This window comes from Rana temporaria, chromosome 6 (assembly GCF_905171775.1).
Source record: "Rana temporaria chromosome 6, aRanTem1.1, whole genome shotgun sequence".
Taxonomy (NCBI): domain Eukaryota; kingdom Metazoa; phylum Chordata; class Amphibia; order Anura; family Ranidae; genus Rana; species Rana temporaria.
The window spans coordinates 135,718,261-135,741,726 of NC_053494.1; the positions used below are offsets into that span (position 1 = coordinate 135,718,261).

A 23,466-nucleotide genomic window follows, 5' to 3' on the forward strand; every position below is an offset into this window, starting at 1 on the left:
ATTTATTTAAGGATTTGCTCATCCTCTACCTAGTAAGTCCCATGAGATTGCATTAGGTAAGTGTTACAGTGTGTCACCGTGCTGTGAGCAGTTTGCCTGCAACCGAAAAGGCTTTTTAGGTATAATTCCTCTGACTGGGAAGAGACACGATCCAGTTGCTGCCCCTGGGAAGTCTGATTGGTTTGTGTTTGCATTGATGTTCCAGGCAAAAGAGAATAGATTGTGTGAGCTCTGGAAATAGCAACAAGTGCTGACCAGAGGAGGGCTGCCCCTGTCCCTCTCCTGCTGTGCTACACCCAGACACTCTGCAGGAAAAACTTGAACAGAGCAGCCGTGCCACAATCCTGTGTGTTAGCTGGCTAAGCACATTTTTATTTTCCATTGTCATTCTATTTTACCCAGCAGTTTTGACACAGCCGTAGCAAGCTGTGATGTTAAATAGCTGCTTATCCACATGGTGAATGTGACTCCCTTGGACATGTTTAGCATCAGAATCCAGCTGCCTGTGTCGCTCTTGTTATATTGGGACATAGAATTCCCATTGTAATTTCTTGGTTCATGCTGGAACAATTGGCAAGTCAGACTTAAAGTGCTGATGATTTTCATTCTTAATGTTCAGCAATAGACTGGGGACTTTGTGAATGAAACCGTCATCGTATGGGGGTAGCCCACTCTGAAGTTACAGATCAACAACACCACCCTCAAAACACGCGATCGGTAAGTGGGTTGACTTGCAAATGTCTCTTTATTTGTTTTTGTGTGAATCGGGTATATCTAAATGCATCAAACCAATGTGCGATGTTCTTTAAAGTGTTTCATTATGCTGTATATTGGAATCCAAATCGATTTATTTTGTTGTGGTCCTATCCCTTTAGTGGAATACAGACGTGCTTTAAAATATTTTTTCAGGATTTAGTGCTTTATTGTGAATGTAGCTGTTCAGAAGATGCATTGCAATGAATTACTTGCATTCAGACATCTGCCAGAGTATTTGCATATGTTTGTTATCAGGAATCAAGTTCAGGATTTCCACATGGGGGTTCTAGCCCTGGCAGTATACATTTTTATAATTTGGTGTAAATAGGATAAATAATTATTTTTATACACACTAAAAAAATATGGTATATATATATATTGGTGCACAAATTACTATGTCCATGATTTGACCTGATACAAAGTATTTTCCAACTACAATTTACATTTTTTTTATTTTTTATAAAATGGTCTTGATATTAAGCTAGCTACGAGCATGAGAGAATAATGGAGTTAAGGTTGAGTTTTGCCTGTGTCTCATCATTTTTTCTAGCCTAATCAATAAACAGCAATGCTTGGGTGATACAAATGTTCCTGGTTACGATGTACAAGACAAGAGGAGTATAAATATACGTAACACAGATGATCAATGACAATATTGACTGGTCAAGGTTTCATTTCCTTTTGATCTTTTTGTCTACCAAGTCTGAAGCTTGCCATAGCCATAAAATGGTTTCCCAATTTACAGTAAACAAAAACAGGCAGGTCATAAAGCTGTCACTTCATGCTATAGTATCCACCATCAATCGTTTTCCCTTTTAGGGGAATTTGTAAGAGTCCCTATTTAAATTACATTGTGTACAAAAGAATTGGCTAAATGTAAACACAAATTATTTGTTTGAAAAGTAAGGTTTTCCGTTATTTCAAAATTTGGTAAAAAAAATTAAATTGCTTTATCATGAAGCTTTAGGCGTGTGTGCACTTGATCTAAAGTTACAAACACATCTTTATATAAAAGTTAACTCAATTTGGCCTAAATTTGTTAAGAATTTCATGGAGGAATGTCCAAGCCATCGTTCTAATTACATAGCAATTGGTAAATCCAGCAGTTGCTATGTGTGCATAATATAATAAGTAGGGCAGTTCAAACTGTCAGTATGTTTCCAAGTACTGTTTCCTTTTAATTAAAATATGAATCAAAGAGTTGTGAACTTTAAAAGTTGTGTAAGCATGTTATTTTAAATAGAGCAGACATGGGGTGGGGTAGTTGCTGATGGGGGACAATTTAAATTCAATCTAGGTGACTGGTATTTATTTCAAATGTACAAATTGATTAGAGTTCATATACTTATGCATAGCTCCCAACTGTCCCTGATTTCGAGGGACTGTCCCTGATTTGAAACAAAGTCCCTCTGTCCCTTTTTCCCTGCTTCCTTGTCCCTTATTTCAGTCTGATCTATATAATTGTATAAATAATGCAGTGTTTCCCAGTGCTAAACATTTCAGCCAATTTCTAAATTGCTACATTTGTGAGAAAAAAAAAAAAACACTTGTGGGTTTAACTAAGCATTTTTTTTGTATAATCCTTCTTTAGGGGGGCGTGGCAGGGGTGTGACCTATGCCTACATATTTTTGATAATACATTTCCCATGTTCTCATATCAAAAAGTTGGGAGATATGAGGTGTATAGTATGTTTAAAGTGTGTTTTGCCATGGTGAGTGAACAGGGAGATGAGGAATCAAAGGTAAAGTAATCATAAGAAGCAGTGAAGGGCAGATGAGGAGGGCATTTACAAATACCCAGTACTTCTAGGTATAGGGAAATGTGATTCAAAAGACTACTTTACATGAGTGCTGGGGCTTGATGTTTACCTCCATATACAATCAGAGCTGTTATACAAGTGCATGGAAAGAGTTTTTACCTCTGTTTGATCTCCAAATGCTGACTTAGAGCTTACACAGTGGGGAAGATTTACTAAAACTGGTGCTCACAGAATCTGGTGCAGCTGTGCATAGTGATGATTAAGCTTCTAGGTTTTATTGTCAAAGCTTAAAGTGATTGTAAAAGTTAATTATTTTTTCCTTTAAAATAACAAACATGTTATACATACCTGCTTTGTGCAAGGGTTTTGCACACAGCAGCATTGATCCTGGCCCCTCCTCTGCATCTGGTGCCCCCCAAGGAGAGCAGCTTTCCATGGGGCAACATGCTCACGAGCCTCGCTGCTGCATCCATTGACACAGACATCAGGACTCGACCCGCCCCCCGCTATCATGTCACTGGATTTGATTGACAACAGTGGGAGCCAATGGCTCCTGCTGCTATCAATCTATTCAATGAGGACCCGAAGGCAGCGGCTGGAGCCACTGGGCTTGTGCTTGTCGATGGAAGAAAAAGGGTGGCTCTGCAGGCAGCTGCAGCACAGAAGATTTTTCACCTTAATGCATAGAATGTGTTAAGGAGAAAAACCTTGGGACTTTACAACCCCTTTAATTGAACAACCTGAAGTTAGAAGCTGATTGGTTACTGTACACAGCTACACCAGATTCTGTATGCTCCAGTTTTAGTAAACCCCCCTCTGTGCTTCTTATCTTCAGTTCTTGAGGTCTATCAGAGGGATGGGAGAGAAAACAGAAGTTAAATATGTGCATCTGGGAGAGGAGGGAGTAAAAGTAATTTATTTATCATCCAGCATTGTCTAAGGTTTACTTTAACTGGTTGCCGACCAGTCGCCGTCGTTTTACGGCGGCAGGTCGGCTCCCAGGCGAGAGAGCACGTAGCTATACGTCGGCTCTCGCACAGGCCACTAGGGGCCTGTGTATGAACAATACAATGTATGAACAGATCAGTCATTTCCCCATGTCAGTCCACCCCCCCTACAGTTAGAACACACCCAGGGAACATACTTAACCCTTTCCCCGCCCCCTAGTGTTAACCCCTTCACTGCCAGTGGCATTTTTATAGTAATCCAATTCATTTTTATAGCACTGATCGCTATAAAAATGCCAATGGTCCCAAAAATGTGTCAAAAGTGTCCGAAGTGTCCGCCATAATGTCGCAATACTGAAAAAAATCGCTGATCGCCGCAATTACTAGTAAAAAGAAAATATTAAAAAAAGGATGCCAATTTTGTTTGGGAGCCACGTCGCACGACCACGCAATTGTCAGTTAAAGCGACGCAGTGCCGAATCGCAAAAAGTGCTCTGGTCTTTGACCAGCAATATGGTCCGGGGGTTAAGTGGTTAAAATGAACCTTTCCTGTCTCAAAGGTTCAAAGCCCTAAAGCCCCATACACACTATCAGTTTTCTTGCAGGTTTTTCTCTCCAGGTTTTCCAAAACCATGTAGTGCAAGGGCCTGCCTGATTGCATACAAATTAAAAACTCTTGAGGTTTGACCTCATATTAGATGGTTTTGGTAAACCTGAAGACAAAAACATGCAGGAAAACTTATAGTGTGTATGGGGCTTTAGCATGGAGCTGTATATCATGAACAATAAAATACCAGATTTTTTTCTTTTTCTAATAAGGAACCCTCTTCAAAGCCCTACCAAAACCCTCTAAAAAAGCTTCTCTTCTGGAATATGAGGATTATAGTCACATCACCTGCTCCTCCTCCTGCGCCTGATCAACCAATTGTAAGACCCAAGCAGTGTAACGAGGAGGGTGGGTGGGGTTATTCATCAGCCTATACAAAAAACAACTTTCAGAGAGTCAGGCCTCGTACACACGACCGAGTTCCTCGGCAAAAACCAGCAAGAAACTTGCTGGGAGATATTTTTTTGCCGAGGAAACCGGTCGTGTGTACACTTTCGTCGAGGAAACTGTCGAGAAACTCAAAAAGAGAGCATGTTCTCTATTTCCTTGACGGGAATGGAGAAAATTGGCTTGTCAAGTTTCTCGACGGCTGCACAAGGAACTCGACAAGCAAAACGATGTGTTTCGCCCGTCGAGTTTCTCGGTCGTGTGTACAAGGCCTCAGTATTTGCAATTGATCTTCAAAAGGCTCCAGCAGTGCTTTGAAGAGGATTTCTCTATAGTTCAAGGTGAAATAGGGTTATCATAAATGTGGTACTTTATGATTTCAGCACAAGTACTTTAGCTCATTCAGCACACATCATTTTGCAATTTGCAACCCATTTGCAAGTATATATCAGAGTAGATTTTCTAAGAATCTGGTGCAGCTGTGCATGGTAGCCAATCGGCTTCTAACTTCAGCTTGCCCATTTAGGCTTTGACAATAAAACCTGGTTGATTGATTTCTATGTAGATCTGCACCAGATTTTGCAATCTCCAGTTTTTGTAAATCAACCCCATTATCTATTAAAGTGTCTTGCTGACATCCAGATTTTTGCATGTACATCCGTGCAAATTACATTGTGAATGAAAGTGAAGATTTGTATATGATGACATGTTGATGTGTGTCAAGGTAATAAGTGGATATGAAATACGGCAATTCACAGATGTATTGTCATTTTTAGACGAGTTTTATTAAAAGTATTCTGTTTTTATTTACAATGCTCAACCTTGGAATTGAATGGAAGCTCTTGGGGCAGGAGTAAGGTCAACATTACTTAGAAAATCAAGCCATAAATATGAAACATTCCCATTTGGACCTGAATACCTGTGACCTTAGCTGTGTTTTTTTTTCTTTTGTACTACAAATACAATTACAGCAATCAATCTATATTCAATCTTGCTTTCTCTAGGTATTTCCTTCCTATACAGTTTGCACTTAGTTTTCCATCTATTGGCTGTATTTTTTGTGACTCTTAGCCTGGGTCTCTACCCTTTTCTGCTTACTCCCTCCTGTGGGCAATTTTGTATTCTGCCTGCCCTATCTATATTTGCCTTTTATTTCCATAGAGACTCCACTGTGGTATTCATGTTTTGTGGTTAGCCCTATCCTGCAACCCCCCCCCCCCCCCCCCACACACACACACACACTCACAAAGGTAATTTACAACTCTTGTTGGGTGAGACGTCTGGTCCAGCTTTAGCTGTAAGTCTGACTTCTGACCCTGTGAGCATTTCTCATATTGGTATTTCCTCAGTTGACTTGATATTTTGGCTTCACCTTCTGACCCAAGTCTGCTTTCTGATGTATTTGGTTTCTCTGTCAAAAAGTCTTACTGTAGCTCATACCTGCTTTGTTCTGATTGTCCAGTTAAAGTGATCTGATTATTAGCGATTGTTTTATCTTACCCATTCCTATCTGCCTATCTGCATCAGCTCTTCTCTTTAGCTCTAGTATTTATTAACACAGTAATTGTCTTTATTGCTTTATCTCTGGCCTGCATATGCCTTGCCAGTGCTCCATATTTATTCTTCTTAGCTCAAATTCACCCTCAGAGGCTCAAAATCACCCTCAAATTCAAATCCAGAGGTTCCGGTGAATACCGGGAACTTCTAGGTCTTATGTCTCAATGAGAGCTTTCTATTGTCCATATTTTGTCATAGGCTGTTTAGGTTATTTAGTTTCTTTCCAATATGTGTGTTCTTTTCCCAGTATAAGATTGATCTCCCAATTCTCAATTCTTGACATCCATATTGACATTGTTCTTTGTTATTGGCTATGACTCTGTCAAAGGTGGTGTTAGCTCCAGGGCTGGTAATGTCCAGTTCCTCCAACCTTATACATAATTTCCCTTACCCAGGGCCAGATTAAGAACATCATGGGCCTGGTGCTGAGGATTTTGGTGGGGCCTTTTATAAATAATAAATAAATGCGTGGGAATGACATGAACGCAGCCCGGCCAAGGCAAGTGACCAAAGGCACAAAACCCAGAAGGAAGACCGGGTGAATATGGAAGTGCCCGGGCCCCGCCTGATTCATCACAGCGCAGCACTGGAGGGCTCAGTCTGAAAATTTAAGTGTACACTAATGTGCTAATATGCTGTGCATAATTGTACGTTGTGGCATAACCTACCCCAGGGCCTCTAAAAAGTAGTAATGTCAGGAAAGTTTACTACCACTTTAATATCACAGGATCCCAGGAGCCTCTCATGTGGCCCCTACTGACCCAGTGGACCTTGGGCAGTGCCTAAGTGCACAGTTGCCAACATTTAAAAAATATTTTCAGGGACACTTTTTTATATAAGTGCTATATTTAGAGTAGCTGAGATCCCCTATGTTCCTCTATACATCATAGTAGTAAGTAATCACAAAATTAAATGAGTACTAATAATGTGGCAGAACAAATATGAGAACTGAGATTTCCTTTAGTTGAACTATCAAAAGTGTCGCCATTTTAGAGCTGGTAACATTGAGGGTATTCAGTATAATTTTAAAGAACTGTTTTTGTGGGTAAGCGACATAGGGGAGGAGTATGGACGGTATAAATGTGGGAAGTATGTGCAGGTGAGGGAGAGGAATGTAGAGGGTCTAACAGTGGGCACTATGTACAGGAGAGGAGTGCAAAAGGTACGGCAAAAGCACTATGTACAGGAGAGGAGTGTGAAGGGTATGACAATGGGCAGTATGTACAGGAAGAGAAGTGTGGAGGGTATGACAGTGGGCAGTATGTACAGGAGAGGAATGTGGACAGTATGATAGTGGGCACTATGTATAGGAGAGGAGTGTGGAGGGTATGACAGTGAACGCTATGTATAGGAGAGGAGTGTGGAGGGTATGACAGTGGGCACTATGTATAGGAGAGGAGTGTGGAGGGTATGCCAGTGAGCAGTATGTACAGGAGAGGAGTGTGGAGGGTGCGACAGTGGGCACTATGTACAGGAGAGAAGTGTATGACAGCAGGCACTATGTAAAGGAGAGGAGTGTGAAGGGTATGACAGTGGGCGCTCTGTATAGGAGAGGAGTGTGGAGGGTATGACAGTGGGCACTATGTACAGGAGAGGAGTGTGTAGGGTTTGACAGTGGGCACTATGTATAGGAGAGAAGTGTGGAGAGTATGACAGTGGGCACTATGTTCAGGAGAGGAGTGTGGAGAGTATGACAGTGAGCACTATGTACAGGAGTGGAAGGATATTTAGGGACTGCGTAGTGGTTAAGCGGTACATACATGGATTGAAATTACGCCAATTATGCAGAGACCAGCTATAGTCGATCTATGTATGGGCTAGCTGGTTTTACACAAGTCAATCTATTAATCGACTTGAGTACAACCAGCCTGTTAGGTTTTTCCCAAAACAATCAGTGCTGCCAGCTATAGTTAGCAACACTGATCATTGTATTCACTGGCAGAACACAATAACACTGCAGGAGTGATTCCCCCATCCACAGGTCAGCAGGTGAGAGGGTGTGTGAGGACAGGCTGGGGAGAGATACTAGTCAGTGGCTAGGTAGGCACCGGTAGTATCAGAGCCAGATACACACAGGTTACATACACCATGATCGTTACAGCGAGAACAATAATTCTAGTACTAGACCACCTCTGTAACTCTAAACATGTAACCTAAAAAAAATTTCAAGCATCGCTTAGGATACCAAAAAAAAACGTGCTAACTAACTAACTAGAGTTTTTTTTAATGAATGAAACAGTTTTTTCCAAAAGAATTTGAAAAATTGCTGCGCAAATACCGTGCTAGAGCTGCACAATTAATCGTTAAAAAAATCGTGATCTCGATTCAACCCCCCTGACGATCTCCAATGCAGAGTTTGCTGATTCTTTCATATAACAAGTGGAGAGACTTTCAGCTATCAAAAGAAAATACCTGTGCAGTCTGCCAAGTTTTTAACAGGAAACATTGTAACTAACCTTCCTTCTTAGATCAAAGGGATAAACTTCTGTGTGTAAAGAAAAAATCTGGGCAGTCTGCCAAGTTTGTAAACAAAATGAACCATTGTAACTAACTTCCTTCTTAGATCAAACTTCTGTGTGTAAATGTGGGGAATTTAACCACTTAAAGTCCAACACTTGTTTCTTAAAGCGGAGGTTCACCCAAAAATACACTTTTTGACATTAGCTGTAGCATACTGCTAACATCTGCAGTATGTTGGTTTTTTTTTGTTTTACTTGTACTTATCGTTATATGAGCTCTTGTTTTCCGGCTCCGAGCGGGGAATCCTGCGGGGAATGGGCGTTTCTAAGCGAAGAGTAGTTGATTGACGGCTGCTAAGGCGCGTCTTGGCTTCTGTTTAATCTTCAACTGCCATGATGCTGCACATGTGATCAGTTATGACACCAGCCATTGGATGGTTTGACAGTTTGGTTGAGAGCACAACCAATGTGACAGTTAGCATTTCCGGCATGCCAGGAATGTAACTGCTTTTTCAAACTGTTAAATTGATGGGTTTACTTCCACTTTAAGGATGCTGGAAAGTTCATTTTGAGGGTGAACCTCCGCTTTAAATTAAAAAGCAATATTATTTGCTAGAAAATTACTTGGAACCGCCAAACATTATATATATTTTAGCAGAGACTCTAGGGAATACAATGGCAATTGCTGCAATATTTTATGTCACACTGCATTTGCCCACTTCAATGAATAATAAAAACCATAAAAACAAAACAGTGAAGTTAGCCCTTTTTTTAAATGTGAAAGATGATGTTACACCGCAATTGCAATTCTCATTTTAGCCAGAATCGTGCAGCTCTATACCGTGCAACATAAAACGTGCAAAGACCACCAAAGAGTAATTTTCTAGCAAAAAACTAATTATGATTTTTACATGTAGTAGAGAAGTGTCAGAATCGGCCTGGGTGGCAAGGGGTTAATTACCATGAGTAATATACAAATAATTATTATAAGCCCTGTGATCCTATCAGTTTGCTGCAGTGTGTCAGCTTGTATTTATATTGGCCACTATGAATGTAGCTTCTGACAGGCTGTGCAAGCAGGCCCGTATCTCCGGAACCATAAATGATAGCCGTCCCGTATTTTCACCAGTTGTGGGGTAGGTCTTCCCCTGCCTACCCCCCAAATGTGGGGTTTCTGTGACCTCTGGTCGTCGAGCTACAACCCCCGAAGTCGATCTTTTTTTTTTTTTTTTTTTTCAGAATTTTTTTTCTTTTTGGGCAAATGGGCCTATCTTGAGAAAGGGGCCTGGAGCTGCAGCTCCATCAGCCCCCTTGTTAATCCGGCCCTGCCCTTACCTCCCTGGCGGTATGATTATGTCAGATTTTTTATGCTGAAAGCGGTAAAATTATTTTGCATGGAAATTTGGCATTTTATATTGTAGGCCTGTAATTCTTAGGAATTACTCACTTAAATCTGTCCAAAACAGAGTCTAGTAGAAATCTCGGGTATGATAAAGTTTGAAACACAAAATCTTAAATTGTAATATAATATATAACTATAAATAATAACAAATAATAATAATACTTTTTATTCAATACATTTTAGTCAATAATATATTTAAATCAAAAACACAGATTTTTTTGGGGCCAAACAAGGGTGCAATATTACTAGTCATATTGCTTCAGTAAACATGCCGGGTATGGTAAATTTTGAAACATGGGACTGCACAAAGTCCGACGTCACAATCCGGACAATAGAACCTGGTTTCCTTTTGGATTTTCCTTCCAGTGTCATCACGCTTAGGCCCCATACACACGGGAGGATTTATCCGCGGATACGGTCCAGCGGACCGTTTCCACGGATAAATCCTCTCAAGGATTTCCGCGGATTTCCATGCGATGGAGTGTACTCACCATCGCATGGAAATCCGCGCCGAAATCCTCTGGCGATGACGTGTCGCGCCGTCGCCGCGATTATGACGCGGCGACGTGCACGACGCTGTCATATAAGGAATTCCACGCATGCGTCGAATCATTACGACGCATGCGGGGGATCCCTTCGGACGGATGGATCCGGTGAGTCTATACAGACCAGCGGATCCATCCGTTGGGATGGATTCCAGCAGATAGATTTGATAGCATGTCATCAAATATTTATCCGCTGGAAATCCATCCCAGGGGATAAATATCCGCGGAAACAGATCCGCTGGAGTGTACACACCATAGGATCTATCCGCTGAAACCCATTCGCTGGGATTTTTCAGCGGATGGATTCTATCGTGTGTATGGGGCCTTAGAGCAACAAACCACACACATCCTTGTGGGTGCTGACTTCTTTTCAGTTGGTGGGATGTGGTCCATGAAGTGACGACCAGTCAGGCGTTTCGGATTGACAACGCCATCAGCACTACGTCCAGCTCTATTTACAGCCATTGGTCTTTGGTGGTTCAGAAAAATCAGTTCAGCAACTTTCCAAACAAAGTCAGCTTGAACCATAGGCTTGTCACTCTTTTTTTTTTTGGCAGAATGAAGGCATTCCACAAGCATTGTTCAAGAAGATGCCTGAAGATCTTCTTGTAATATTTTTTTGTTGTTTTCTCAATGCTGGATAAAATTTCATGGCCTGGTCAGCTCTGTCAACACCTCCCATGGTGTTGTTGTAGTCTATCACCACTTGTGGTTTCATGATGTCTTTCCCACCTTTTGTGTGTACCATGACAGTGTATGTGTTATGAATTGTACTCATTATGCACACATCTTTTTTGTCACGCCATCTCAGTGCCATCATTTTGCCTTTCTGCCAGGCAACCATTTCTCCTGTCTTGAGCTTTTTATTGCCAAAGATTGGCGGCATGTCACGCAGGTTAGCCCTAACGGTTCCATAGGGATCTGTTTTGTTCTGTAGAAGGAACTCATAGAGTTCAGGAGATGTGTAAACATTTTCTGAAGTTACACAGTAGCCCTGATTTAGCAAAGGCTTAATCAATAAAAGAACTGAAGATGTTGCCATTCCATAATTACTGTATTTTTGGTTGAATTTGGTTATTTTCCCAGTGTATAGGACGGAATTCCAAATGTAACCAGTGCTCGATTCACATAGAATGAAGAATTTTATGCCAAATTGTGCTCTCTTTGATGCCATATATTGTATCCAGCTGAGCCTTCCCTTGTAGGCCATTAGACTTTTGTCTATGCAGATGTCTCTATCTGGCACATAGATCTGTTGGAAATGTTTCTGAATCATTTGATATACCTCCCAAATCTTCTTGAGTTTTGGTGCTGGATGAGTAGTTTCATCAAATTCTTTATTATTTTCAAAGTGCAAATACTTCATTATCAGGGATATTTGTACTTCTGCAGGGGTTTTCCCACCACTCCCTGAAGAATTATTAGACCCAGACATTTCCAAATGTCCTCCTTGGTCACTGGTTCCCACGTTCTTCTCCATGAAAACCTCTGATGCGTAGCAGCTTGTTGCTCCTGGTACACCGGTAACTATTTTTTCAATAACCTCATCGGTCAAAAATAGTTGAAGGCATGCCAAGGGGTTGTCTTCTTCAACATCCACTTTAATACCAGGTTCTCCAGTAAATGGGAATTTTGGGGGCGCTGCGTAAGCCGTACCACAGACAATATAGCACCAAGTCTGCACACCACTGAGGTTAGTCGCATGATCATCGCTGAAATCACTTTCTGTGTCTGATGACTCAATTCTGCAAGTGATTCTGTATCGCTAACGCTGTTTTCCAGCAGGTCATAAACCACTTTTTTGATGCCATAGTCGTTTCCAGGCAAAAAGTACAGTAAAACTGCAGGCAAGGGCACTGGACAAAGCACTGGGATGCAAACCGAGGTCAAATTATTTTATACAGTAATGTAATCCAATAAGATTACAATGTATTATGTGTGTTGTGGTTTATACTTTTTGAATTTGCCGCCGGTTCCACACCTCTGCGTCACGACGCTCGCAGGGAAGGGAAGCCAGAAAACACAGAGCATTGGGCGGAAGATCCGGCTGCCATACACAGTGGGAGTACATCACAGGATTCCAGGAACAAGGTAAGTACCCTCTTCCAGGATCCAGCAATGCAATCCGAGTGTGGCTCGGGGTTACCGCTAATGGTACTGAAATTTCACCCCGAGCCTCACTCGGGAATACCGCCAAGGAGGTTAAAGTCCTATTGTCCACTTCCTTGATTCCATCAGTGGACATTATTGTTGTTTGTCTTTGCATATGCCAACAAATCCCTTAGACCGCGTACACACGGTCGGTCAAAACCGATGGAAACGGACTGAAGCACCGTTTCATCGGTCCAAACAGATGGTGTATGGGCCCCATCGGTCAGTTATCCTTCGGTCAAAAAAAAGAGAACTTGCTTTAAAATTGAACCGATGGACGCCTAACCGATAGGTCAAAACCGATGGTTAGTATGCAAAAGCATCGGTTAAAAACCCGCGCATGCTCAGAATCAAGTCGACGCATGCTTGGAAACATTGAACTTCGTTTTTTTCTGCACGTCGTTGTGTTTTATGTCACCGCGTTCTGACCCGATCGGTTAGTTAACCTATGGTGTGTAGGCACATCAGACCATCAGTCAGCTTCATCGGTTAACCGATGACAACGGTCCTTCGGACCGTTGTCATCAGATGGACTGATCATGTGTACAGGGCTTTAGGAAGCAATAGACACATGGAATAATTGAAAAACAATTAGCACTTGTGTAGCCCAGACTAATTTTCAGCTTTCAGCGCTGTTGCACTTTGAATGACAATTGCGCGGTCGTGCTACACTGTACCCAAACTAAATTTTTATCATTTTGTTCCCACAAATAGAGCTTTCTTTTGGTGGTATTTGATCACCTCTGGGATTTTTATTTTCTGTAAAAAAAAATGACCGAAAATTTAGAAAGAAAAAAGTTTGTATTTGTTTCTGTTATAAAACATTGTAAATAAGTACGTTTTCTCCTTTACTGATGGGCACTGATGGTACTGCACTGACGGGCACTGATAAGGTGGCACTGATGGGCACCGATGAGGTGGCACTGATGTGGTGGCATTGATGGGCACTGATGATGGGCACTAATATGCGGCACTGATAGGCGGCACAGATGGGCACAGATAGGCGACACGGATGGGCACATATAGGCGACACAGATGGGCACAGATAGGCAGCATGGATGGGCACAGGTAGGCAGCATGGATGGGCACGGATAGGCGGCATGGATGGGCACGGATAGGCGACACGGATGGAAACGGATAGGCGGCATGGATGGGCACGGATAGGCGGCATGGATGGGCACTGATAGGCAGCATAGATGGGCACTTTAATGTGTTGCACTAATGTATGTGTTGTACTAAAGGATGCCAATCAGTACCAAACAATGCCTGCCAATCAGTGATGCTTATTGTGGGCACTGATTGGCATCCATTGTGGGCACTGATTGGCATCCTTTTTTTGTGTTTGTCATCCCTGGTGGTCTAGGTGGGCATCCCTGGTGGCATCTGTGGTGGGCATCCCTGGTGGTCTAGTGGCATCCCTGGTGGTCCAGTGGGGGAAGGGGCTGCGCTGATAATCGATCAGCGCAAACCCCCCGTCAGAGGAGCAGCCGATTGGCTCTCCTCTACTCACGTCTGACAGACGCAAGTGAGGAAAAGCCGATTACCGGCTTTTCCTGTTTACATCGTGATCAGCCGTGATTGGACACGGCTAATCATGTGGTAAAGAGTCTCCGTTGGAGTCTCTTTACCTAGATCGGTGTTGCGGGGTGTCAGACTGACACCCTGCAACAACGATCGCCGCGATGCGCGCCCCCAGGGGCGCGCAACGGCTCAATATCCTGAGGACGTCATATGACATCCAGTCAGGTTATTGAAACCACTTTGCCAACGTCAATCTGTCATTGGCGGGCGGCAAGTGGTTATTGGAGTTGTTGGATAAAATTTTTGTGTAAGTAAACTAATAGTTGAGGATCTCAGCATTATTTTTTTTTTTTTTTCTGGGAGTTCCAAAAGTACCTGTTGTGGTGTAAATACAATCACCTGCCAAATGTGTTGGTTTAAAGTAATAGTATGCGGTAGATTATTCTCTGTTATTTTAAAAAGGTGAAGGGAATATTGTGGATTGCCCTCTGTTTCCACCATATATTTTGATAATCTGATCTATCAGAATATGGTTGTTTTCATGAACAAATTATCTCAGTGCTGAAAATCTTTGAGATCAAATTAATTGATAATTTTCCATCCTGGCCAATCAACTCAAAATAGCCGATCTACTCAGTTTGATTAAATCTGAGCTAAACTTGGTCCTAATCGATTGGAAAGGAAGTTATGGTTATTCTATTGTGTGTGGATTCTGTTGTTTTGATTGAAAATGCACATCGACTAGATGAAAAAGTTTGAAGCTTGTAAATCCTCTATAACACAGATCAGTCCCTGCTGATGCCTCTCACCTGGATTTTTGGAGAGTAATGCCCCGTACACATGATCGGAAATTTTGACAGCAAAAGTCCGATGTGAGCTTTTGAACGGAAATTCCGACCGTGTGTATGCTCCACCGGACTTTTGCTGTCGGAATTTCCGCAAACAAAAGATTGAGAGCTGGTTCTCAAATTTTCAGACGGAAAAAATCTGATCGTCTGTAGCAATTCCAACGCGCAAAATTCCGACGCATGCTCGGAAACCATTTCGACACATGCTCAGAAGCATTGAACTTAATTTTCTCGGCTTGATGCAGTGTTGTACGTCACCGCGTTCTTGATTAGTGAGTACCTAAACTAATTAAGACCAAGCTCCGGCTCATTATGCATAATCAGTTACAGCAAACAGTTAAATTTTTTCTTTTTAAATAAATGTTTTGCGTGAATAAATAAAAGCTGATCATTTTAATCAAACCTGCCAGTGTTAAGTGGTTTGTCTCATCCATGTGAACTGATACATTCTGCTGGAGAGCTTGAGCTTTTGAAAAACAACAGATTTACTGGCTGGAACAACAGATGAAAATAGAAGAAAGAAAGCCTAAAAACGAAATCTAATGCATCACATTGGAATTGGTTAGCTACAAAATAATACATGTTTGCTTTTGAGTTTAACATTGCTTTAACTTAAATGTAAAGTCTACTTTTTAATAATAGAGGTGAAGCTTACCTGATGCAAGCTGTGGTATGTCAGAAATGTATCCATGTTTAAGAGTTAGGACTCGTTCGCATATGCAGCTATACTGAGGAGGCGATATGTCACCACCCCACTATCTGATTTTCCCGCAAAATGCTGAACCACTGTGCTATCACTTGCGGTTGCAGGGCAGTTGTTGCACAGGCCTATTCACATTGCTGGGCCACATTCGGAGGCGGTGGCACATGTCAAAGCAAAGCATACAGCCCTAAGTGGGTACATTGATTTGTTTAGGAGGGCAGTACTTATACTGCCCCCCGGCCGCCCATGTGAGCAAGCCCTTCCTTACTGAAAATCCTCCTTACCCCTTTATGCTGAAGGCTAAAGTTCTCTGGCTCCAGGGAGTATTTCTTAGGTGTGTCACACTAAAGGCTGCAGTTTATTATTTTCTGGGAAAAAACAAAGGGGTTAAAAAAAATGTGAGGATTCGCTAGATGAAATATTGTGGTGGTAAAATATGAGGATTGGCAAGGTAAAATCGTTTGGGGGTGAAATTTGAAGATTGGCAAGGTGAAATATTGTGGTGGTGAAGTATGAGGATTGGCAAGGTGTACCCACTTAGGGCTGTATGCTTTGCTTTGACATGTGCCACCGCCTCCGAATGTGGCCCAGCAATGTGAATAGGCCTGTGCAACAACTGCCCTGCAACCGCAAGTGATAGCACAGTGGTTCAGCATTTTGCGGGAAAATCAGATAGTGGGGTGGTGACATATCGCCTCCTCAGTATAGCTGCATATGCGAACGAGTCCTAACTCTTAAACATGGATACATTTCTGACATACCACAGCTTGCATCAGGTAAGCTTCACCTCTATTATTAAAAAGTAGACTTTACATTTAAGTTAAAGCAATGTTAAACCCAAAAGCAAACATGTATTATTTTGTAGCTAACAAAATGAAGTATGAGGATTGGCAAGGTGAAATATTGTGGTGGTGAAATATAAGGATTGGCAAGGTGAAATATTGTGGTGGTGAAGTAGGAGGATTGGCAAGGTGAAATATTGTGGTGGTGAAGTAGGAGATTTGGCAAGGTGAAATATTGTGGTGGTAAAATATTAGGTTTGGCAAGGTAAAATCGTTTAGGAGTGAAGGCTAAAGTTCTCTGGCTCCAGGAAGTATTTCTTAGGTGTGTCACACTAAAGGCTGCAGTTTATTATTTTCTGGGAAAAAACGAAGGTTAAAAAAAATGTGAGCAACCAAACAGTATAGGAGAACCTTACTTCCACACGTACTAGATGCAGCAAAGAGTCTGATCCCCAAACAATGGAAGGACCCTATGAGCCCGACAGTAAAGAGCTGGTTTTGCAGAATTAACGATATATATTATGCTGAACAGCTCAGGTACATGGGAGAGGAAGGAGAAGGTGGATTTAAACGGAAATGGCAGGATTGGGCTAATTTTAAACTTACACCAAGGTATATAGATAGGATGATATAGTGTAGGAAGGTCAACGGGCAAAGAGTGATTCAATATGAGACAGAATTCCGGAGATAGGGGAGGGTGGGAGGTCGGGATCAAGGGTTGGGGGTGGCTTGAGGGTGGGACGAGGGTTTGTTCGGCTAGGGGACACTAATCTATCTATTCACGTATTTAAGAATTTTTTTTTTTTTTTGCTTTATCTCCTTTTGTATATTTATTGACATATATCATTGGTCAACATGAAAAAAAAAAAAAAGTATTTTTCCAATAACAAATAAAGAATAAGAAAAGGGGAAAAAAAAAAAAAAAGAGAGAAATTTCCAACCATGATGCGAACAAAGGAGACTGTAAATTGAACGCAAAAGTGATTGAGTATCCTGATAGTTCTCTGAGGCGGAAAAAAAAAAAAAAAATGTGAGGATTCGCTAGATGAAATATTGTGGTGGTAAAATATGAGGATTGGCAAGGTAAAATCGTTTGGGGGTGAAATATGAAGATTGGCAAGGTGAAATATTGTGGTGATGAAGTATGAGGATTGGCAAGGTGAAATATTGTGGTGGTGACATATAAGGATTGGCAAGGTGAAATATTGTGGTGGTGAAGTAGGAGGATTGGCAAGGTGAAATATTGTGGGGGTGAAATATTAGGATTGGCAAGGTGAAATATTGTGGTGGTGAAATATTAGGATTGGCAAGGTGAAATATTGTGGTGGTGAAGTATGAGGATTGGCAAGGTGAAATATTGTGCTGGTGAAGTATGAGGATTGGCAAGGTGACATATTGTGGTGGTGAAGTATGAGGATTGGCAAGGTGAAATATTGTGGTGGTGAAATATAAGGATTGGCAAGGTGAAATATTGTGGTGGTGAAGTATGAGGATTGGCAAGGTGAAATATTGTGGTGGTGAAATATAAGGATTGGCAAGGTGAAATATTGTGGTGGTGAAGTAGGAGGATTGGCAAGGTGAAATATTGTGGTGGTGAAGTATGAGGATTGGCAAGGTAAAATATTGTGGTGGTGAAGTATGGGGATTGGCAAGGTGAAATATTGTGGTGGTGAAGTAGGAGGATTGGCAAGGTGACATATTGTGGTGGTGAAGTATGAGGATTGGCAAGGTGAAATATTGTGGTGGTGAAGTATGGGGATTGGCAAGGTACATACATTTTTCAGAGCTACTGAGCAGGAAGCAGAGCCTGCATAGGTTGGCAAATATGTGTTCAATGTCTGAGAACAAACTATGCAAAGAAACAAGGTTTTATAACATAACATACATTGACAATACATTATGCTTTTCCTATTTCATATTCACATGCAACTTGGAAAACCCAACTTGATAAGATTTTATTACAAATCAGGGTATGTGTTCTAATAAAACTGAAATCTTGAGAACATTCATCCATGTTGATAATTATTCTCCTTGTTGAGTTTCTCATTCACACCTGTAAGTTATTTATACTTTAGGATAAAATAATAAAATAATGAATTTTATAGCTAATCCAGGTTTATTATTCCAGGATTTCCTATCGCAGACATAAAAGGGTATAGAATGGGAACTTGTTTTGCTGCTTATAATGAGTTTGTTTAAATAGCATCTGACAAGAGAGCTTTTTTCCCTTTTTTTTTAATGAAACAAGCTCCTTTCAGACTCAGAATTTCAGAGAAGCCGCACATCACAGGGCAACAACCACAGACTTTATCTAAGGAGATGTTGCAGCAGTACAGATGTAAGAGACACAGAATTCTGTTAAGAATCAGACGGAATACAAATGACCAGAGAACTCTGCAAACAGCAAAGGGACCTTAATTGGTATTATACAGATTTTCTGCTGGAGTTAAAGGGAACTATATATAGAATGGTGTGTCTAAGAATACAGAGCCCAGCTGCATAAAAGTCCTTAAGTCCCTCCCTTATTCATCTTTACAGCTCTCTAAAGCATGTGCAGAAAATGGAAACCCGAAATGCATTAGTCTATTACATAGCATGAATTGGTACCCGGTTCCTTTACTATTGCTAGGTGTTAATATGAACTTTATATTACTAAGAACTGCAGCATTAATACATGTAGAATCCATTTTTTTTTTCCGGAGGTCAATTATTACCTTGATTCTGATGGTTTTCATCTAGCTTCCGGGTACTGTTCCCCGCGGGAGTGGGCGTGTCGCTCCTTTTCCCCGACGGGAGCTGTGCGCAATGTCTCCTGGGAGTTATGTGTCGAGATTCCCAGGAGACGATCTGTACTTGCAATAACAGGGTTCTCGCGCTATCTCGGGGGTCACGTGACTCGACAAGTGGGTCATGTGACAAGGGCGCATCACCGCTTCCAGGAAGTCTTTGCTTGTGGGCTTCACAATGCCCACAAGCAAGATGGAAAACGCCAGGATGAAATTTTAAAACTTCTCCTTTTTCATGGAAAACGAAGCAAAACTATTAGAAGCGGCTAGCAAGTGAGTGCTACATTTAGATGTGTGTTACTATGCATTGCACATACAACTAAAAAAATCGAGAAACCGCGGAACCTCTGCTTTAAATATGGAGGCTGCCATTGCCGACTTCTCATTGTGCAATTGAACTCAGTGGCTCAGCATTGCGGCTATGGTAGGAATGAGCAAAGTGATTTTGAAGGAACTCATTTTGCTGTAATAATGAACACTTTACAGAATTTGGCTCGGTAAGCTACATCAAAGGAAAAATCTGCTTGAGAGAAATTGCTCTACCATTTCTTCTCTATTTAAAGGGTTTGTTTTTTGGTTGAATTTTACCATGGTTTTGTTTATTATATCGTTTATTGTGCAATAAGCAATACAGTAAAACCTTGATTTGAGAGTAACTTGGTTTGAGAGAGTTTTGCAAGACAAGCAAAATGTTTTAATACATTTTGCCTTGATATACAAGCGATGTCTTGATATAAGAGTAACCAGATGTTACAACAGATGTAACCGTGCAGGTTTAGGAGATATCCAGAATAGCAAAAAGGGTTTACAACCACTTTAATGACTGACTTTTCCCAATAATATGGGTTGTAGCATTATTATTATTGTGGCATTTACAGCTTTGTACATTACAACAGGTCAACATTTTTGCATTCATACTTGTTTTCTTTTGTCACTGTGCTATTAGTAAAAGTGAAGGCCACAGAAATGTCTGGAGGTACGTGTTTTCTTGTCAGGCCAAACCACTGCATTTGTCAAATAAATAGTTTACTGCAGTAGTACATTTGCAATTGAATTTAGACATTTATGTCTTCTTTACTGTGGAGAGACACAAGTGAAATATTGAAAGGTGAAAGGTGCACAAGTGAAATATTATTCTTTGGTGAGAAAAAGACTGAAACTGACAAAAACTCAGACAATGATAACTTGACTTTGTTTTCACTTTACAGGCTCCAGCAGAGGCAGTTATTCTTCGTGCCTACAGACAGAAGACATCCCGTTGAGCCTGTGGCTTAGCTGTATTCAAAGACGATACAAGTGGGCTTAACACAGATGAACAGTGGGGATGTAATATTATACACAATGCACGTGTAACCTTCCAGGATGCATCTAACTGATCATTCTCACAGATGTTCCGAATTTATTTTCCATAGAGGACTCCTATTGCTACTTATACACTTTCATGCTGTTTCGCCTTGCCCCAAGAGCTGCCAGTGCTCGGACAACAATGGAGGAATAGTGGTCCAGTGCAGTTCAAGAAACCTGGAAGAGATACCCATAGACCTTCCAATGGAGACTGTCTCCTTAAAGCTAGATGCTAACAGAATTCATCAGGTACCAAACAATGCTTTTAAAGATCTCACCTCGTTACAGGAGTTAGATCTTTCAAAAAACTCTATTGAGAAAATTGAGCTGTCGGCTTTCAAAGGATTAGCTGATGGGTTACGGCTGTTGGATCTGTCTGGGAATCAGATTCACAATATCCCTAAAGAAGCCTTGGCCAATCTGAAAGGCAAAATCCGTCTCTCCAACAACCCATTGCACTGTGACTGTAGCCTTCAGGAGATGTTGAGGGAACTGAATTTGGACCCTGACACAGTTAATGACATTTCCTGCCAAACTTCAGTACAGGAGGAGTATGTGGGAAAACCTCTGATACAGGTTCTAGACTCTGGAGTTAATTTTTGTAATATCCATCACAGAACTACCGATGTAGCCATGTTCATTACTATGTTTGGCTGGTTCACCATGGTGATAACGTATGTGGTTTATTATGTGAGACACAACCAAGAAGATGCTAGGAGACATTTGGAGTATCTCAAGTCATTGCCCAGCACTCAGATAACCAAAGACTTTGACACTATCAGCACTGTGCTGTAGACATGTCTTATAGAAAAATGATTACACCTGATTTGTTGCTGGTTAATGTAGAGGTAAATTAAACCAAACTGGCCATATATTAAGCACTTCTTACAAGTAATACAGCAGATCCGAGCAGCGCCTTTAAAACATAGGTTACATCAGGATCAATGAATGGGTGTTAATAGGCACAAGGAAACAGCAAAAATTGGTAGACGGTTTTGACAAAATGCTGTAGTTTGGGTATATAGTTTTTGGTGTGTGGTTATTGGAAAGATAGGAGAAAGTTGAACAATCTGAAGTGGCCTCAAGGATGGTGCGGTTTGGCTGAAATTTTTCAGACTGGACTTCTTGCATTTTTTTTTGCATAACTAACTCAGCTAACTCCGAAAATAGTTTTTCTCCTAAAAAGCACTCAAAAGCTGATTATACATTAATAGACACAATGCAAGGATAAGGAGCAAAGCTCACTAACCTAAAGGAACCAAGTAGAACATGTTTTTAAAATGACTCTGTCTTTAAACAATATCCCAAACTGTTCTGTCTGCAAAAAAAAAGACTGTGAATTCTTATTATTCTTACTGTCTGGGCCACCAGAATGCTACAACGTAATCCCCTCAAGATCCACTCCACTGAAGTCCTGAAGTCTTCTGGGAAATTTATATTCCCAGGAGTGTCGATCTCCTTCATCCCCCACAGTGTTCAGTGCTACCTCCACATCACTACTGTGTACTGTTGTAAGATGAGGTCAATAGGAAAAAAAATTCCCAGCTCAACTTTCCAGCCAGCCTGCTACAAACCGAATTGTCCTGTCTAACTGTTCACGCCAAAACCAGGGGTTTAGTTTGCACACATTTGCAAATAAATGCGTAAGCTGCAGATGCCACGACAAGGCACCCCAATATTATCTGTGGTCCAAACTCTATATATTTTGAGAGCCTCCATAGTAGGAGCACATGTATAATAATGGATAGATTGAGGGCAGATATGCCTGGAGGGAGACCACTCCTCCTTAAAGGCACAGGGGCGCACTGGCCCTCAGAAAATAGCACAACAACAGCGAAGGTGTCCAGTGCGTCCCCTCACCAAATGGTGCAAACAAACGACAACGTCCCCAATCTTTAATTGGCCTTAACAGCAAGGAGCACGTGGAAGGGCAACACATGTCAAACAACAACAAAGAAAAATTCCCAGCTTAACTTACTAGCCAAAAACAACAAAGGAAGAGGCGCCTCTGGGTGTAGTAGTTTAAAACAATGAAACAGCATAGGTAATGGTCACTCACATTTTAGAGTTGACAAGTAGGCATGTACAGGGTGTTCCAAGGAGGGAGAGGTGTCATCCGGCCGTCACTGTCTTCCGGGTCCTGCTGCAGCGCTGTGTGGGGAGGTAGAACTTCCACCGCTGATGTAAAGTGGCCGGCTGCGATGGAGAATCCTCAACCGAGGCGTGGAGCGCAGATGGATGGCAGGCGGAGGGTGATGACGTCACCGGGTGTGCGACGCGTTTCTGAGTGGTCAGGCAGCGTATGACGTGGCTGCCGCACTTCTTTGTCAAGCATGTGGAAGGGGAGGCGGGGAGCTTGACAAAGGAGTGTGGCAGCCACGTCATACGCTGCCTGACCACTCAGAAACGCGTCGCACACCCGGTGACGTCATCACCCTCCGCCTGCCATCCATCTGCGCTTCACGCCTCGGTTGAGGATTCCCCATCGCAGTGCATGCAGGGCACTGGGCAGACCACTAGGGACAAAGGGGGTGTGTATTTTTTTTCATACAGTACTGTAATCTATAGGATTACAGTATACTGTATGTATTGTGTTTATTGACTTTTTTAAATTTGGCGCCGATCTCCGCCCCCGTGTGTCTTAACGTCGCAGGAAACGGAGCTCGGCGGCACTCGGCACTGTGGATCGAGCGAGGAGGACACAGCTCGATCACACAGCGGGGAGGCATCGCAGGATCCAGGGACAAGGTAAGTAACTTGTGCCTGTGGACACTGCGAGGCGGTCCCGAGTCTGGCTCGGGGTTACCGCTTTTGGTCCTGAAATTCCACCCCGAGCCAGACATGGGATTACCGCTCAAGGGGTTAACTCTATAAATTTTGAGAGCCTCCATAGTAGGAGCACATGTATAAT

The 23,466-nt window shown here is 41.8% G+C and overlaps 1 protein-coding gene across 1 annotated transcript; it reads left to right on the top strand.

Annotated features, from left to right (window-relative positions):
- Positions 1 to 166: 166 nt before the first annotated feature.
- Positions 167 to 22,581, top strand: LOC120943843 (leucine-rich repeat-containing protein 3-like). Its single transcript, XM_040357412.1, has 2 exons — positions 167 to 717; positions 20,420 to 22,581. Exon 2 carries the CDS (start codon positions 20,574 to 20,576, stop codon positions 21,348 to 21,350), a length of 777 nt encoding a protein of 258 aa, XP_040213346.1. The 5' UTR covers positions 167 to 717; positions 20,420 to 20,573; the 3' UTR covers positions 21,351 to 22,581.
- Positions 22,582 to 23,466: the final 885 nt, after the last annotated feature.

Bases quoted from the DNA above. Each gene is read 5' to 3' on its own strand.
- LOC120943843 (XM_040357412.1), top strand. From the start codon at position 20,574: ATGCATCTAACTGATCATTCTCACAGATGTTCCGAATTTATTTTCCAT.